This window comes from Vombatus ursinus, unplaced genomic scaffold (genome assembly GCF_900497805.2).
Source record: "Vombatus ursinus unplaced genomic scaffold, bare-nosed wombat genome assembly UNPS02014941.1, whole genome shotgun sequence".
Taxonomy (NCBI): Eukaryota; Metazoa; Chordata; class Mammalia; order Diprotodontia; family Vombatidae; genus Vombatus; species Vombatus ursinus.
In genome coordinates, this window is record NW_020954719.1 from 8329249 (window position 1) to 8348986 (window position 19738).

Below are 19738 nucleotides of genomic sequence, written 5' to 3' on the forward strand. Positions count from 1 at the left end.
ATCTTACAAAGGGAATGAGAAGTGATCAAGCAGGCTGGAGGAGAACCAAGAGAGAGCAAAATCAGAAGAGCCTACCCAGATATGGAGATAAAGAAGGATGAGGATTGAGGAAAGTACATTAGATTTATAGATTAAGAGATGATTGCTAACTTTAAAGAGCTATTTAAAATAAATGATGCAGTTGAAAGCCAGATTGCAAGGGAATGAGGAGTGAAGGATGAAGTGGAGGCAATCAGTATTTTCCTAGGTATTTGATTATGAGAGGAAGTAGCCTACCCTCTTAATAGATAATAATTCAATGTAATGTTAGGGCAGCTAGGTGGCACAGTGAATACAGCCCCAGACTTGTTGTCAGGAAGACCTGAGTTCAAATCTGGCCTCAGACATTTACTAGCCGTGTGACCCTGGGCAAGTCACTTAACCCTGTTTACCTCAGTTTCCTCATTTGTAAAACAAGAAGGAAATGGCAAACCACTCCAGTATCTTTGCCAAGAAAACTCATGAAGAGTTGAACAAGACTAAAAAATGACTGAATAACAACAATGTAATATTAGGGTTAAGTGAGGGTTTTTTAATATATCCTTCCCAGAAGGGATACTGACAAAGGGCTTTCATGGACCAGGATTCATCATGGCTAAGTATAACCCTAAAGGGTGGGGTCAGGCTGCTCTGTCTTTCTCTGGTTTTGTCTACATCCCAAAGTTGAGCTCCAGGGAAAGCTCTAAAACGAAGTTTTAGAGCTTATACCTACCATCTCCTTAAAAATGCAAATGCGTTAATTGTACAATATGGACCTTGGGTAGTGGCTTATTTCCTCCACCACAGAAACTGTGCAAGATGCTAAAGATTCATAATCATTCCCAAATACCGAAAACACAACGCATCTGAAACGGACTGTTACATCATTATCTGCCCCTGCCCCAAAAAAGCTAATGATGCTCAATGAGGATGACAAACTAATAATTTCCATTTATCTCAGACCTAATCTGTCATAGAACCCACAAGATCCAGATCTCATGGCTAGCAAGGGCATGGATTTGGCTTTTATTAGCTCATAAGCTACAGGATGGCGTGGCAGTGGTTATCCTGCTGAAGTCCCAGGAAGAGAAAGTGCTCTAAGAGAGTTCTCAGACAGTAGGGCCCAGAAAAAAGAAAATCCTTTCCCCAGCTCTCCTTAGAGACTTACAGAGGAGCGTCCTGAATAAGAATCTCTTCCCTGATGACATTAAGTGACTAATCATCTTGATTCATCTTCTTTCTCCAGCTTCCCCACCCCAATCCCCCTCCCACCAAGGGATCAATCAAGAATTGTCCAGTCTAGGGGCAGCTAGGTGGTGCAGTTGATAGATCGGAAGGACCTGAATTCAAATATGGCCTCAGACACTTACTAGTTATGTGAACCTGCGTAAGTCACTTAACCCCGATTGCCTCCAAAAAAATAACAACAACAAAACAAAACTGTTCTGTCATCCCAGCAAAACACATGAGCTAGAACACATGTCAGCTCCAAGCAGGATACCCTTAATCTCCTCCACATAGACTGAAGTGATTTTTCTAAATCAAAAGTCTCTACACATCCAGGCTTGTAAGATCTAAACTCTTATATTTCCAACTGCCTTTCAGACATCTTTAACTCAACATATCAAAACTGGACTCATTATCTCTCCTGATAAACACTTCCCCCTTCCAAACTTCTCTATTACTATGGAAAATACCACCATCATCCCAATTGCCCTGGGGTTCAAAACCTAGACGTGACCCTTAACTCTCCACTTTCTCTTCCTAAGTCACATCCAATCTGTTGCCAAGGGCTGTTGATTTAACCCTTGTAACATCTCTTATATAGATCTTCTCCTCTCCTCTGAAACTGCCACCACTCTGATACAGACCCTTACCACCTCACACCTGTACTACTGAATAGCCCAGTGGGGGGTCTGACTGCCTTAAGTCTCTCCTCATGCTAGTCCATCCTCCATTCAGCTGCCAAAGTAATTTTCCCAAAGAGCAGGTCTGACCATGTCACCCCCATATTCAATACACTCCAGTGGCTCCCTATCACCTCCTGGATCAAATATATAGTATTCAAAACCCTACTTCTCCCCCCTTTCCAGTCTTTTTATACCTTACTCTCCACATTCTTTGATCCAGTGACACTGGACGAGTCTCATCTGTTAGTTCTGGGCATTTTCTCCGGCTGTCTCCTGTGCTTAGAATGATTTCCCTCCTCATCTTTGCCTCTTGGCTTCCTAAAATCTCACCTTTCTACAGGAAGCCTTGCCTAACCTTTCTTAATTCTAGTTCTTTCTTTATGTTGATTATTTCTTATTTATCCTGAATATAGACTGTCTGTACTTATTTGCTTGATGTCTCCCTCATTAGATTGTGAGCTCATTGAGAGCAGGTACAGTCTTTTGCCTCTTTTTGTATCCTTACTACTTAGCACAGTGCCTTGACACATAGCAAGGACTTAATGGTTGCTGTCCTGGGGAATTGGAAAGTGTTGATATCAATCAAAATAGGGAATGTTTGAGGAGAAGTAGGCTTAGGGAAGAGGATGGATTTCAGTTTAAGCTCTGTTGAGTTTAAGGTGCTGATGGGTAAGATATCCAGGTGGAGATGTCTGGGAAGCAGTTGAAGTCTAGCTACTGGATTTCAGAGGAAAGATTAGAGCTAGATATGGTTGGTTATTGTCCTCCGTGCTCGAAGAGGACCAAAATGACACCACCATGTTGGAGTCAAGGTATAATGTGTTCAACTATGGCTGATCAGACCAATATGAGCTCAGAAGTCTCTACCACAGGTTGGGCACAGATAGTCCAGACATACATTTGAAGTAGAGATGTTAATTTGTGCATTTCATGTTTCTTTTAAGCTACTGCAATTCTGCTTTGCTCTTGGAGCATAGCACCTTTTTTTTTTTTTTAACGTGGGCATGCCACGCTGGGCAGTCCTGTGCTAGTGTCTTCCATGTCTCACAATCGGTTCCAGAATTCTTCAGAGAGACATGTAAGTACTTGCCTTGTGTGACTGGCATGTAACAGGTCCTTAATAAATGATTATTGACTAACTTCATTACCTGGTTCCAACTTACATTTCAAGTCTTATTACACATATTCTCATTTGTTCACTGTGAAGTTCAGCTAGACTGACCGTCTTAACATCTTAACAGGTAAACTGGCCTATAGGGGACATTTATCAGAGCATTCAATGATTTTACCTGACTGGTTCTGGTAATCTGAAGGGAAGCTTGGTAGAGGCTGGCTTCCTGCCACGTATGACTCATTGATGAGTCACATATTGCAGTATATGATGACAAAGAGTTTTCTCACTGGCTGCTGAGTGGGAAGAGTTGATGACTTGGGATGTACAAAAGGAAGCTACTGGGCTCTTCCAGTTTCTCTCCTTTTCTGGCAATGAAGCAGGTTTCATCTGTATGCGAAGAGTTGGGTGGGGGAAGAGGTAATTGCTCTGTCACTCTCCTGGCCTCTATATAGCAATAAGCGGGCTTTCTCTGCCTGTTTTGTGTTTGTTTCCCCAATCTTAGGGGAATGGGTATACCACGGTAAATGTGTGTAGCACTCGAGGTGACCTTACGAGTTCTTAGAGGTCTGAAGGTCCTAGGAGACCTGTGAGTATGGAGAGAGTGGCTACCACCAGAAGAGGGGCCACACCTGGACCATTTTGCCAGCTGAGTTGACCAGATTGAGCTTTAAGTAAAATGTAAAATGGCTGATTATTTAAACTGCACTATGTTCTGATGGATTTTACCAGACTCTGAGAGGATTTTAACAGTATTTATAAATTGTTACCAAATCTTATTCAAATCATTCTGTCAATACATGCCATCATTCTTTTTATGTTTAGCATTTGTTTCTGTGTAGGCATAAACTACTTGTCCCATATCTGATTCATGTTGTGAAACGGGATGTTGGGGAGCTGAAGAGTGTGAGAAAGAGGCAGCTAACTCTCCTAATTAGAGGAAGGCTTACTTAGCACTGGAATCTGATTTAAGGTATGTTTGAGCTCAGAAAAGGGAAGGATGGAAAGCCCAAACCTGTACTCCCAGTAGTAGTTCCTTAAAGATAGATGGGAAAATAGTCCTACACCATCCTCTTTGTCCTTTCAATTTCTGTCATGACACCTGGTAACTAGCAACTTGGATGTTCACATAACCCTGAAGCTCCAACAAGCCTCCAGAAAATAGTAAAAAAATAAATAAATAAATAAACAAAAACTGTAGCAGAGTGTGAGCAAAAGATGATAGCTTCTGCATGCACCCCTAATCAAATGAAATAACATATGTAAAAGAGCCATGAAACCTAAAAGTGCTATATAAATGCTGTCTATTTATCTAGCTAGCTAGCTATTATCTAATAATTTATCATCTATCTATTGTCTTAGAGGTCCCTGAAACCCTTTCTGGGTTATTTTCAAAATTATTTGGATAATAATACTATTTGCCTATTAAATACTCTTTTTTTTAAACAACTATGTATCTGTGTGAGGTCAGATTTTCTTTATATTCTCCAACCAAACCAACATATCACAACAGATTGAATGCAGAAGCAGATAAGAGAAGCCAGTTTCTTCTATTAAGTCACAGAATAGAGTGATTAGCAAAAATATGTAAAACAATGCCATTCCTCACTAAATTTTGTTTTGGAAAACTAAATTTTGTTTTGGAATTATTATTTTTCAAAATAATAATAGCTAGCTAGCAATATTTTATTGTTTTAAGGTTTGCAAAGCACTTCACAGATTTTATTTTATTTGATCCTCACAACAACCTTGCAGGTAAGCGCTATTATCCTTAGCCTATAGATGAGGAAACTGAGGTAAATAGAAGTTAACTAACTTACCTGGGGTCACACAGCTAATAACTGTCTGAGGCAGGAATAGAACGTCTTCCTGTCTCTAATACAACAGCAGTCTATTCACTGAGCCATTATCTCCCTCATTAAAAAAAAAAAAGTTCTTTGTGTTAACACGTAATGGACTTATTATTGTCATTTTTAAATAAATTAATATTTTAAAATGAACCAGTTTTAATTTCTAGCCGGATCCAGTTGGATCCGGCTAGAAGAGCCAGTTAAATTTTAAGAGTTAAATTTTCAGTGTGATTTTTGGAAATCGTAAAACACTAGAAACCAAGGCTTGATTTATTATTTTATTGATTGCTTAGGCTTAAGAAAGTGACAAAGAAAATGTTAGTAATGCAGATTAAACTTAAAGTGTCCTGTACATTCCCATCCCTCCCCAGAACCAGTTGTCAAATATTTACCACTCTACCACCAAAACCCACCTAAGCACGTGTATAATAGATATCATATTGCTTGCCCTCTCATTGGTTGGCGCTGGAGGGATGGAGAGAATTTGTAACTCAAAACAAAAATGAATGTTTAAAAAGAGAGAGAAACTCACCTAAACAAAAGCTCTTTGGGTTGGGGGGTCCTCACTAGTACACTAGTAGTGTAAAGAGGTCCTGAGTGCAAAGAGTTTGAGAATCCCTAGATTAGATGACCCATCTAGCCAGGAACCTGCTGGGGAGTCACAGCCGACAAGCAGCTTCATTCACGTAAGCACTCGGTTCTCATCAATGAGAGAGGGACTGTAGCCCCAGGACGGGCCAGCAGGGGGCGCGGCGCTCTCGCTTTAGCTTTCTAGCTCTGGGCGGGGCCTCAGCGTCCTTCTCTCTGTCTTTCGGTCTTTCTCTCTCTCTCTCTCTCTCTCTCTCGCCCCTCCCGCCGCCGCCGCCGCCGCCGCCGCCGCCGCGCTGGGTCATGTGACTTTCCGCTCATGGCGGCTGCGCTCGGAGGCTGGTTCGGGAGCTTGTAGCCCGGGGTGTGGGGTCTGGTGCGTCCCTCCGTCCCCCCCCACCCCCCGCCCGCCCCCTGTCTGTCCTCTCGCAGCCCGGCCGGCGGAGCGGGGATGGCGGAGCGAGGCCTGGAGCCGTCGCCGGCCGCCGTGGCGGCCTTGCCAGCCGAGGTGCGGGCGCAGCTGGCCGAGCTGGAGCTGGAGCTCTCGGAGGGTGAGGAGTCCGGGGCCGGTCCGGGCCGGGGGAGAGGAGAGGAGGAGGGAGGGACGAAGGGAGGAAGGAAGCCGGGGGAGGATGGGCTTTGGAGGAGGAAGGGACCCGTCCCAGGGCCCGGGCCCGGGCCCCTTTCAGTGCGGGGAACAAATCTGTTGCCCGCACTGCCCCGGGAGGGCTTCCTCCCTGGGGATGGGTTTTTGCCGAGGTTTCATTGTCTCCCTGAAGTGGCAGCGGCTGGAGGAGGAGGAGGAGGGCGAGGGGGAGAGGTTTCCTTCGGGCCCGGGCTTCCCCTTTTCTGCCCCCACCTCCGGTTCGAGACAAAGCTGCTGCCTCCCCCTCCCCGCTTAGGGGCGAGGTAGGTAGGGCTACTGGCAGCTTTCCCCGAACTCTTCGGAGTGATCCCCCTCCCTCCCCTCCGCGCTTGGACATGGAATCATAAAGAGCAAAAACCCCAACCCTAGGAGGAGTCTGCCCCGCTTCTCCTCCTTCCTCTCCTCTGGAGCGCTGTCTCTCTGTCTGTCTGTCTCTCCAGTGACAGGGCTGGGATAGGATGAGCGAGCTCCCTCTGAGTCTCCCCTTTTTAGGGTCTCCTCGGGTGTCTGTGTGTGAGGGGTAGTTCCCCACCTCCAGTCTCCACTTCTGCTGCTCTGAAAGGGACAAAACGAGATGGGCCGCCGCTCAGGATACTTAGCTTGCCACCCCCTTTCTTTGGACCCCTGGAATAGGAGACAAGCCTTGTTTCTAATTTGAGGGTAGAGGAGATTGCGAAAAATCACCCACTGTTGTCACAGAAATAAGTGCCTGGGATAACAATGAGAGAAGAACACAGTGCAGTGTTGTCTGCATGTGAGGAGGCTTGTGATGCAGTTGTGATCAATTCCCCTGTAAAGTTCCTGTTTGTATCAGAGGCTGTCTCTCCAGGGACAAAACTAGCATTTTTTCTTTGTTGTACACATCATTGCTTCAGTGCTGTCTTAAGATCAGGATGTTCTCATTTTGTTTCCTTTTAATGGATGGTCCTCTAGAATTGCATCTTTCTGGAACAAAAATGCTGGCTAATTGGAATTGATGAAGGTGGCAGATTCCCAAGTGAAGAGTTCGGGTTTTGATTACTTTTGAAAGAATTGTATATTTAATGGGAAAGTAGGAAAAGTAATATTAGATGTAGAAGTCCACTTAAACATGGAAAAAAAAATCAGTTCTTATCTTTTAGTCTCTCTAGAAGAAAATCTCCCATGAGTTTTTTTTTTTAAAAGCCCTGTGAAAAGTATGACATCTGAATGTATTGGAAAATTAAATTCAACAAAACATTTAAGTACCTCCTCTCCTAAAACCTCTTGGCTAGGTGCTTAAAGGGAGACACAAAGTGCCTTCCCTCCGTTGATTATTTCCATTTTATTCAGTATATGTCTTCATTGTACAGTTGTCTGCATGTCTTTTCCCCCATTAGATTGTGAGCTCTTCCAGAGCAAGAACTTTTTTTTCCCTTGGCCTTTCTTTGGTATCCTCAGCACTTAAGATAGTGCCTGGCACATAACAGATATTTAATAAAAGCTTCTTGATTAAAAGATTGGAGATGGAGTTTGGTCAGTTCACTGAAATTAATAGGGTAATTGTATGGAAAGTTTCATGTTTTGGGGTTTAATGTCTTAAAGCCCCCAAAATTGTTCATGCCTTCATGTACTTTTCCATGTGAATGCTGAATAGCAGAAATTAATGTCCAAAGATAGTTTCTTAGACATACATTTTCTCTTGAAAATATTCCAAAATCAAATGGATTTGTTTGGCTATCCATTCAAGCACATGGAAATACCTCTTTTTTTCCGCACGTAATTTTCATATGAAACCAAATTTCAGTACTTCGGTGGGAGTTCGACTGACATCAGCTGTTGAGATTAAAACCCTTTATACCAAAGTAGTTGTTTTCATCATTCACTGTGATTTGAACAAGTTGATTGCCCTTTTGCTTTCCTTTGCTTCTCCACACTTAGCAAGTTTGGTCCTCAAACTGTCCATAAACAGGCCATCCATAGACCCTTAAAATCTTCTGGTAAGACCTGCCAGAGATTGTGTTGTGCTGGATTGTCATTGTCTTGGATTTGTGTCATTTTCACTTTACATTGAAACACTGAAATAGGGTTTAGGGAGTTCAGTGATAGCTGATTTCAAAGTTTGACTGTGAAATTGATTTCCTTTTATAACATCTTACCATAGAATTTGAGAAACTTAGAGAGTATGTATTCCAACTCCCTTAGTTTTATAAATAGGAAAATTAGTGGCTAAAACCTTGAGTAGTTTTGATCATTTAAATAGGAAGGGGTTCAAAAGAACCAGATATGTTTTTGTACAGAGGGAAGGAAATTTATGCTCCCTTTTGTTGTGTATCTACTTTATGCTCCATCTCGTTCTCTGATTACTGTTTTCTAGAGATGATTTTGAATAACTTCTTCGAAGACTCGTAAGTGATTAGCTCATCCCTCTCCTTTTTCAAAAAGTGTGAATAGCTTACAAACTGTGAATTCTTAGGCTAAGGTATTTTTAATGCCTTTAGCTGCACAGTTTGTTTTCTTATGAGGCATCTTATGGGGGTACTTTTATTACTACTTTGACCTTTTCTTAGCTTATTTCTGGTAAGTAGGTTTTGTTTCTTTGTATTTACATTCTCTATAGTACAGTGCCTGCCTGGCCCATAGTGTGCTCTTAACAAATAGTTGCTGATTTATTGATTATTCCTTATGTAGTATTATGCCATGGTTATTCCAAATGGCATATCTTTTGGCTGTAGAAAACTATTCCAAAGATCAAATTCTTTATTTTCTGCATGTGTCAGTGTCAATCATAAAACTGAATTGAAGAAAATTAGTGTAGAAATGTTACTATTAAAATAGCTCATCTGTAGTTTATCTTGCTTAAAATACCAATCATAGTTAGCTTGGGAATGAGGATTGTTTCTAAAGAATGAATTTAGTTTAAAAAAAAAACAGCTATATGCCTGTAGCATAGTGTTTCTTGCTGTCTTCATCATATTTTGGAAGGACCATTTTTATTATAATAAAATTTCCTCCAATCTGTTTTTCCAAATTTCTTTTGATGATCCATGGAAGCTAGGTGGGGCAGTAGATGAGTCAGGAAGACCCTAGTTCAAAACTGCCTCAGGCATTTAACTAACTGTGCCACCCTAGGCGAGTTATTCAACCTCTTTGCCTCAGTTTCCTTAACAGTAAAATGGGGCTAATAACAGGTTGTTATGAAGATAAAATGGGATTATAATTGTAAAGCACTTTGCACAGTGCCTAGCATATAGTAGGCACCATGGAAATGCTTATTACCTTCCCTTCCTTCCCAGTGGTGTTTCTTTGACATCATTACACCACTGTCTTCTTTTCAAGCGTAACCCCTTTACAGGCACCCTTGATTTCTCATTATCTCTCATCTGGACTATTTGAATAGCCTTTTAATTAGTTTTCCTCCCTAAAATCTCTGCCCTATCCCAACCTCCACACAGTCAGAAAGTGACTTTACTAAAGTAAATGTCTGACCATGTCTCTCTGCTGCTCAATAAATTCTGATGGCCCCCTGTTATCTCCAGGATCAAACATAAATTCCTTTGTTTGGCATTTAGAATTCTTCAACATCTCGTCCCATCCTATCTTTCCAACCATATAAAACACAGTATTCCCCTTCATGTGGTCTAACCAAACTGATCTTACTGTTCCTCCAGTACAACACTTTATCACTTGTTTTTGTACTTACTAGTTGTGCTCTCTACCTGGGATGTATTCCCTCCTTCCCTCTGTCTTTAAGAATTCATTGTGTCCTTCAAAACTCTCAGGTGTCACCTTTTGTGAAGCCTTAGTGCATAAGGAGTATGCACCTGGCTGCCCTCCTCCATAAAAATCACCTTGGGTTTATTTTCTATATATTTGTTTCTGTACACATACATTGTTTCCCTGGTAGAATTTTTTTTTCTCACAGGGAGGCAGTTTTCTTTTTTCTTATTATTCTCCAGGACCTAACACTGTGCCTGCCATATAGTAGATACCTAATTAAATGTTTATTGATTGATTAATTGTATCCTTTTTTAAGGGTCTGGTGTAGCCTGTCTTAATTTCATATTGCATGGTATATACCATGAAATTATTCTGTAATATATTTTCAACTTAGACTTTGGTCATAGCTTAAATTAACTGAATAGTTAAATATCAAGCGTATGTCTTGTTATCTGCTGCAGAGCATTCAATCTAGTCATATGATATTTAGTTTGTTTTAGACAGTTGACTGACTAGGTTTGATAGTAGAAGTCTAACTGTTGCTTTAGCACCAAAACCAAAGACTGCCTTTGTAAAACTGGAGAGCTTAGAAATACAGCCTGAGCTTTTCTTAGATGAAAAATAGCATAAAGCAGATGTGAAATTAATACAAATGTTATCTTTGGAAATTAGTTGAGAAATGTGACATTGTTCACTAGTTTTTTTGACTCATTAAAATGTCACTGTGGCGTGAACTTTCCTTTGATTTTCGGTCTGACTTTTTATTTCGTTGTTTTCTCTGCCTTTTCTGAGCTTATTTTCACAGTCTATAGTAGTAGTGTTCACATTGTGTAGTACTGATGGTAAAAGTTGTTTGGATTTTCATCTGCCATCTCATGATTTAAATATCTTTAGAATAATGACCCAAACAGACTACTGAGTGTATTTTTTTTAACTATTAGGAAGTACCTTCCAAATAGTTGCTGACCACGCCTCAGGAGAGCTTACATTTTTATTTCTGATGAAGATGTGAACTTTGAGCTATGTACATGTGTTTACCAGTCCTTGTAAAGCCCATGTAACCAAAAACTCTCAATTTAGGAAACAAATAAAGAAACAATATTTTGAAAAAGTACTTACATACTTTGATGGATCTGTCATCTCCATGTGAATCCTTTCTCTACATCGCCAGATGGCAAACCATTTGTGCCTTCTCAGTCTGTGGGATTCATGGCCATGCCTTTCTAATTCTTCCATAAAGGATTTTTCAAGTGCTTTGGAGACTTTCCTATGGGTCTCTTTATGTTACACTAGTATCCACAAAATACTTGGGATGTTCATCTTTTCTTTCTTGCTCTTGTTACATAACAAGTTCATCTCCTTTTCCAATCACATTCTTGATATGTTTTATTATACTTAACTGAAAGTGCCTGTTGGTAATGTACTCAAGCTTTTTGCACCATCCTTCTTTGCACTGCCCTTTGGGTTACCTGCAGTTTTGATTTTTCTATGATTGTGTATTCTGTGAAACTGGGGTGGGAGGTGTGTGTGGAATTTAGATGTTTAAAAGATGTTCTTTGGAAGGGGGAAGCAATGTCTTGAGATTATTGAATAGAATATACTAAGTATATAGGGTGACTGCCTAATTACTGGGTGGTTTTCCTAATAATAATAACTTACAGTTATATAATACTTTAAATTTTTTGAAGCACTATACATATATTATGCTTCATACCTCAGGACCTTTGTGATGTCGATTGTACAGGCTTATTCCTATTTTACAGATGAAAGGAGGCAGAGGTGAGGTGAAACGACTTGACTTGCCTGTGCTCACATAGCTATTTATTAAGTGTCTAAGGTAGCTTTTAAACCTCAGTCTTAAGAAGTCCAAGTTGAACACTGTGCCAAGCTGCTTCACAAAAAGAATTTACTCTGTCTTTTTATAGTTTGTCAGTACCAGTGTGATACTTAGGCTCTCTCTATGTTTTCTCTTTATTACTGGCCCACTTCCTTTTCCAGTTGTATGTCTCCTGGATATCTTCTGTGCCCCTTCTTTCATGCAAGTTATTATAGGTAATTTTCTGCAGCCTATTTATGGTTTCTGAGATGTTACATAAGGCAGGTAGTGATTTGCTCATTGAGAAATTGAGAACATTGAGCTAGGAAAATCATCCCTAGTTTTCTACCAAGTAAGTTGTAAGCAGAGTTAGATTCCCTGATTTCTTTTATATTACTCTATAATTATGATCAGGGTGGTTCTTTTTTGTTGTTCCTTAGATGAGATCTAAATAGTTACCAATTTATCTTTGATAGGATCTAAGTCATCTTTTTTTAGAGGGAAATCTTTAATGTAGTATTGAGTTAGGTTTCCTTTGGTAAGACAGTGTCACTGACCTAATACTCAAAGGAAAACCATAGGATTATATTCATTATTATAATAGATAGATATGGAACTCTATGATGAGGAAGATTAAATTCATTAATCAAAATCAACTCAGTTAGTCATAGCAATGAAATAAGAAAGGCAGGCTCATGGTAAGATGAGGAAGGAATCAGACCATGAGCAAGGAAAAAAAAAATTTAATTGGAAATGCCATATAGCCTTATCATGCTATCAGATATATCTTCATTATGTGACTGTAATTGTGGGAAGAGTAAGTGATAATTTTGTGGGCTGATTAGTGGGTTGACTTTGTCTTGACATTTTCTTAGGACTGTTGAAAAATCTCCTGTTTTTTTAAAAGAAAAGTTTTCCCTCTTACTATTTTTTCCTTTAACTTGTCATATTGTAATGTGTGGTAGGTGTAATGATACATAAACTAGCTATGTAAAATACAGAACATGTATATTCTTGCACGTTGATGTGGGTGTGTCCTTAAAATTTTTTTCTTGAATATAGGTGAAATGCTGCATGAGTTCATTATCTCCCTGAGTATATTTAAAAAAAAAAATTAAGACCTTATTTCACCTTCATTTGCTCTGCTAATATTTAGTAACCTTGATATTCCCATTTACATAGTACAGAAGGTTTGTGAATCTAAGCAGAATTGCATAATGGTCCAGAGTAGGAAAATGTACCTGAATACATTCTTCCTAATGTCTGGACATTCCTGGAAGAGGATCTGAGTTAAGCATTGCCGCTTTGGGCCAGGAATAGTTAAATTCAGCTTATGAAGATAATGAGGAAAATAGGCTAGTAGACTTAGGGCATATTAGAAGGAACACAACTACTGTGGTAGATAAAAACAGCCCAAAGATAACAACTGGTAGGATGACTAAAATGAAATAATCCTTTACAGGAAGAGACTCTCCCTTTTCTTGTTTGAATACTTCTTTTCTTCTATGACAAATACTTATGCAGCCACATCCTCCCTTTTTCCTTTTCACTATATTATGTTTCTGTGGTCTTTTAAATAAGAGCTCAGGGTTTACCTGGAATGGATTAGAGGGAACCCACTGCTTGGCCAGTACCTAATTGCTTGCCCATTATGAGGAAGGTGGGTTAAAGAAAAGTGGAAGTTGATAAAGAAAAGGAGATCATCTGGTTTATGGGAGAGTGGTTTTCATAAGCTCTGAAGAAATCATCATTACTCCTACTACTGCAGTAGGATTTGCTAATGGGGCCTACCTATGAGAAGACATACTGTTGTCATTGAGCATATAGAAACATCCACATATACATATTAAATTCATGTCTCATGCTATAAATTGTAAGATGTGATTGTCTTTTTTTTTTTTTCCGGCTAGGCAATGGGAGTAAGTGACTTGCCCAGAGTAATACAGCTAGTAAGTGTTATGTGTCTGAGGCAGGATTTGAACTCAGGTCCTCTTGACTCGAGGGGAGGTGCTTTATCCACTGCAACCGCCCTGAGATTGTCTTTTAAACAAATGCATCAGATTTTATGTTTCCAAATGGGTATTGTCCCCTTCAAATTAGTCAGTTAGGCAAAGGAGGTGCATTATCCTAACAGTGCTGCAGTTTATTAAAACCTTCTTGAAACTCTTTTGGAATTACTTTAAGAATCTGCACTCTCCTTGTGAATATTTCATCATGCCAAATCTTTCTCCTTTGAAGGTGGATTTGATTTTTGGAAATAGCTATAAGTTATTCAGAGTCAAGTTTGGTGAAACAAGATGATAAAGCTGGGTAATACTGGTTTTTCCTCAAAATGAAGTGTGACTAAAAAAAGAAGACTGAATTTCTTTTGTGACTCATATACTGACTCCTGAGTCAGTTGCAAACGAGGAGTTCCAGAAATGTTCTGAGTATTGGAAGATCATTCATTAAATGACATGTACAGCTTCCCAGAATAATTATTTTGAGGTATAATGTTCATTTGGATATATTTTAATTCTCAGTACTTTATAGAAACATCTGGTCTAAAATGTCCTTGAAATATCTGGAAAAAATATTATGTGGGTTAAGGATTCACCTACTCCTTTGCTTTTACTGTCTTCTCTTGTCATTGCTCGTCTCTGTTTGAGGTTGCCTAAAAGTAGTCTTTTTAATTGCCTGTGCTTTTCTTGTGTCTCATTAACATGATTAATCCATAGAAGGTTATAAACTAGAATGCCTCCTGTCCCTCATATAATCATAGCTATCTAAAATCTACCTGGCTTTTGGGGGTTCAAATCAAACCTGATCTTTCCTGATTCAATACTGAACTTCCAATAAGCATTCAATCAATCAGTAAACATTTACTAAATACATACTCTATGACAGGCCATGCTAAGCACCAGGCATACAAAAAGAAGTAAAAGACAGTCTTAGCCCTCAAGAAGTTTATAATCTAGCAGGAGAGACAACTTGGAAACAAATATAGAGAAAGCAAGTCATATGCTGTATAAATAGGAAATAATTAACACTAGGCACTAGGATTAAAAAGGCCTCCGGTAAAAGATGGGATTTTTGTTGATACTTAAAGGAAGCCAGGGAGATTAGTAGTCAGAAAGGAGGAGGAAGAATATTCCAGGCGTGGGGACAGCCAGAGAAAAGGCCTAGAGATGAGAGATGGAGCGACCTATTTCTGGAACATCAAGGAAGCCAATGTCATTTGATAGAAGAGGACATATTGGGAAGTAAGGTGTAAGAAGATGGGAAAGGTAGGAGGGGACTAGGTTATAAAGGACTTTGTGAATGCCAAACAGAGCATTTAATTTGCTCCTGGAGGCAATAGGAAGCCACTGGAGTTTATTGGGGGGGGGGGTGTTGGGGGAAGGGTATGACATGATCCGACCTTCTTTTTAGAAAAATCACTTTAGTAGCTGAATGAATGAAGGCTAGTTTGGAGTGGGGAGAGACTTGAGGCAGGAAGACCCACCAGCAGTTAACTCTACTTAGCAGTTAATGGGCAGTACAAGTTATCCCTTCCACATCACAACTTTACCCATAGTGGTTTTGATATATCTTGGGTTAGGCATTTTTTTTGGGAATTTTGGGGGAGTTTTGCAGAAACCCGAAGATGACACATGAAGGCCGACAGACAATACAGAAAAATACTTAACCCAGATTTTACAATAAGTTACTGTAAATATTCCATAAAAGAAAAGGAAAAAATTCAGACTTCTCTAGTACTAAGGGAGGGCCAAAAGTTTTGACTTAGATTTTCCAGATTTAGAGGTATCACTTAACCTCATCTGTAAAATGGGGATTATAACAACACTAACTTCTCAGGATTGTGTTCAGAAATAAAATAACAGTTGTAATGCACTTAGCAAAATGCTTGGCAGTTATAAGTGCTTATATACAGTCAGTTCTCATCATTCTTGGTATGTAAGTTCTGTAAAGTTGCTGTAATCACTTAATTAGCAAATTTTGAACCATTGCCCTTAGGGGAAATACCGGGTTAGAGTCTTGCAAGCCTCTAGTCACAGCATTTACTTTAGCACTTTGCTGAGGAGCCTCATGTACAGATTGGTGAATTTCTTCCTTTTTCTGGCCCTGTCTTATTGTTGATTCATTCCTGTTGAACTCGCTGTAACTCCTGCCTGAAAGAAGCTTATCAAACTTATCTAGCTTATCTGTTTTCCTTGTGAGGCACACCTCAGCCTTCTTGTGCTTAAGAAGACACTTCGACACCATGCTCAGGTGTCATTTTTAACAGGGAAATCATCAACAAAAAGCACAAAAATGCAAAAAATGTGGCACTAAATAGTCCACAAAAGGACACTCATTTACAGTATAAGAACTGAAACAAAAAGGCAGAGCATTGTCCTGTAACAGACCTCAGCTGGGAATGTGTGCTTCAAGTGACTCAGATTTTTTTTTACCTTCTGTCCATGAATGACCTCAAAAGTGCCACAACTATTGATTTTGGGGTTACAAATATAATTTTTTTTTTTGATGAGGCAATCGGGGTTAAGTGACTTGCCCAGGGTCGCACAGCTAGTAAGTGTCACGTATCTGAGGTTGGATTTGAACTCAGGTCCTTCTGAACAAATAAGTTTTAGTAAATAGATGAATTCAAAAATACAGAATCTGTAAATAATAAGGATGGATTATTTCAAGGTGCTTACATTCTATTGGTGGAGATAACATGTATACATATAAGCATATATAAGATAAAAATAAGATTTGAGGGAAGACACTAGCAGATGGCAAGAGGGTGGGGATCAGAAGAGGTTCATGTAGATTGTAGCATTTGAGCTGCATTTTGAAATAAATCAGGGATTGTAAGATGTGGAGGTGAGGATAGTGTATATCCTAGGCATAGGAGGCAATCTGTGAAGAGGCCCAGAGATAGGAGATGGAGCATTGTTTATAAGGAATAGGAAGGCCAATTTGGTTGGACTGAAAAATATATAAAAGGGTGTGATATGTAATGAGGTTGAAAATGTTAGTTGGAACCAGGCTGTAAATGGCCTTAGATTACAGGAGTAATTTGCATTTTATCAGCTGGGTCAAATTGATTATAAGGGAGCCATTGGTGTTTATTGATCAGGGGAAGGGCATGATCAAACCTGTGGTTTAAGGAAAATTTTTGGTGCCTATGGCTATATAAAAGGATGGCAGACCAGTTAAAGGCTGTGTACCAGTTCAGGTGAGAAATGATGAGATTAGCTGAATAAGCTAAGGTAATGGGACCGGGAAAATGGAAGGTGACCAATATGAGACATGTTGTGTAGGTAAACAACAGTTTTTGGCTACTGATTTGATATTTGGATTTAGGAAATGTTAGGAGTCAAGGATGACTCCAAAGTTATGAACTTGGGTGACTAGGCGGAAATACAGAATTTCGAAGGGTGGTGAGTGTTAAGGGAATTAAAATTAGTTCTTTTTCAGACAGGTGCCTGTAGGACAACTGTCAGTCAGTCATCATTTATTAATGTATTGGGCATGTGCTAAACTCAGGGGATACAAAGAAAAGGAAAAGATAGCTCCTGCCCTCAAGGACTTCACAGTCTAATGGAGAAGATAACAAGCAAACAAATATGTACAAACAAGCTATACATAGGATAAATAGGAAATAATCAACAGAGGAAAGGCACTACAGTTAAGGGGGATTGGGAAAGGCTTCCTTAGTGAGACTTGAAGGAGGCCACAGAGGTCAGTAGGTGGAGAAGAGGAAGGAGAATGTTCCAGGCATGGGAGACAGCCAGGGAAAATGCCTTGAGCTGAGAGATTGAGTGTCTCCTTTTAGGAATAGCCAGGAGGCCAGTGTCATTGGATTGAAGAGTATGTGGTGGGGAGTATGTTAAACAGTGCTGAATGGACAATGGACTTGAGAAACTTGGCGGTAGGCAGGCCAGCCAGCAGGCTATTGCAATACTCCAGGCCCGAGGGTGTTGGCAGGTTCAGAGGAGGAAAGGGGCTTATGTGAGAGGTGTTGTAAGAGTGAAGTCAACAGGCCTTGGCAACAGATTGTGTATAGGGGGCAAGAGAGGGATGACACTCAGGTTTGGAGCTTACTGGGAGGTATAGCAGTAACCTTAATAGTAATTGGGAAGTTTGGAAGTGGGCAGGATTTAGGGGGACAGTTCATGACAGACCTATTTGGGATATGTTGAGTTTAAGACATTCAGTTCAAGATATGTGAAAGTTAGTTGGATATGGAGCCTTCCCCATCCTATCTTAATTCTAGTGCCTTCTCTTTGTTAATTATTTCCTATTTGTCCTACATATAGCTTGCTTTGTGTATATTTGTGTTGTCTTCCCCATTTGATTGTGGGCTTCTTGAGGTCAGGGACTCTTGCCTCTTTTAGTGTTCCTAATGCTTAGCACAGTACCTGGCACACAATAGGCACTTAATAAATCTATCTTGATTGGTTGCTTGATTGATTGATTGAGATAGGAGGCTGGAGATCAGCAGAGAGGTTAGAGTAGGATAGGTAAATTTGAAAAGCATCAGCGTAGAGATGATAATTAAATCCATGAAACTGATGAAATCACCAAGTAAAGTAGTATAGAGTGACTTGGAAATAGTGGGAGACACACAACTGGAGCTTAGGGGGAAGTCTTGGCCTAGATGTATATATTTGGGAGTCACCAGCGGAGAAGAACTAGTTAAATCAGATTGATCAGAGGTGATGAAGTCATCAAGGAAGAGAGTGTAGAGAGAGCAGAGAAGGTCCAGGACAAAATCTTGGAGTATAGCCATACTTAGGGGGTGGGATGATGAAGGATGATCCTTCGAAGGAGGCTGATAAGGTGTGGTCAGACAGATGAGAGAACCAGGAGGAAGTAGTGTTATGAAAACCCAGAAAACAGACTCCAGGATACAGTATCATATGCTGCCAAGAAATCTAAAAAGATGAAGACTGAGAAAAGAAAAAAAAAATCAGATGTGGCAATTAAGAGAACATTGGTAACTTTGGAGAGAGTAGTTTCAGTTGAATGATGTTTAAAGCCAAAGGATTGTGGAATCAGTGAGAGAAGGTGAAGACAACTAGTGCAAATAGCATTTTCCAGGAATTTGACTGGTAAAGGAAGGAGACATAAAGGATGTTAGCTTGAGTGTATAGTAGGGTCTAGTGCAGATTTAAGGATGGAGGAGACTTGGAGTGATTGAAGCAGCTGGAAGAAACCAGTAGATAGGGAGAATCTGAAAATTAGAGAGAGGACACATAATTGGGGAGGCAGTCTGCTGGAGACAATGAGAAGGGATGGGATGGGACTGAGGGCATATTTAGACGGGGGCCTTGGCAAGGAGAAGTGCTACCTCATCAGAGTCTGAGAAATAAAAGGAAAGAATGGGGGATGATGTCAGGGAGTTTTGAGATCAAGAGAAGGGGCAAAGATGGGCAAATACTCTTTTGTAACAAACATTAAAAAGCAAGATAAAAATAATAAAAAAATATGCAGAAAAAGCAGCCCACATATTACATCACATCTGGTGGTTTTAAAAACACTATTCCTTTTTTTTTTTGAATGCACCATTTGTTTTCAAAATTTGAAAGTTAAAATGAGAGAAAGTGAAGAAACGAGAGCTCATAATTAGAAGAGGATAAATAAAGAGCTTGCCTACAAGCAGTTCCATAGAATTAATGTTCATTGAAATAAACATGAATTGGTGGTCTCAGTGAGAAGAGGACATAAAGAAAGGGAGACCAAGAGGTCAGGAAACCCTTCCTATGTGCTTGATAAGTTTTGAAAGAAGTTCAGATATTTAACTCAAAAACTTGATCTGTATACTGTATTGTTCTAAAGCATCTGGCAATCATGTCCAGAAATTCGAGGCTCAGCTGTTTCCATCCATCTTCTGTTTCATAAAGATTAGAGTTTTTTGTTTAACATATACTTTTTTGAAAAATTCTTACGGTTTTTTCCCCCTTTAAAATGTCTTATTGGCATTCTTTTTTCGCTCACTGCCCTTTTTGAATGGGTACCCTCACTTCCTGACCTAGAACCCTCTCTTATAAGTACAGTTAAGCAAAACATTGGCTGTGTCTGATGATGTGTGCCTCAGTCCATCCCTCTGCTGAGAGATGAGAGACATGTGGCACCATTGTGATTGGCCAC

The 19738-nt window shown here is 39.9% G+C and overlaps 1 protein-coding gene across 1 annotated transcript in view; it reads left to right on the forward strand.

Annotated features, from left to right (window-relative positions):
* The first annotated feature begins 5928 nt into the window (after positions 1-5928).
* The window catches only part of DIP2B (disco interacting protein 2 homolog B), a 195284-nt gene continuing 181474 nt past the window's right edge, over positions 5929-19738 (forward strand). Inside the window, exon 1 of the mRNA XM_027844301.1 lies at positions 5929-6028. Coding sequence (XP_027700102.1) covers positions 5929-6028 — 100 coding nt within the window. The remainder of the gene's footprint in view (positions 6029-19738) is intronic.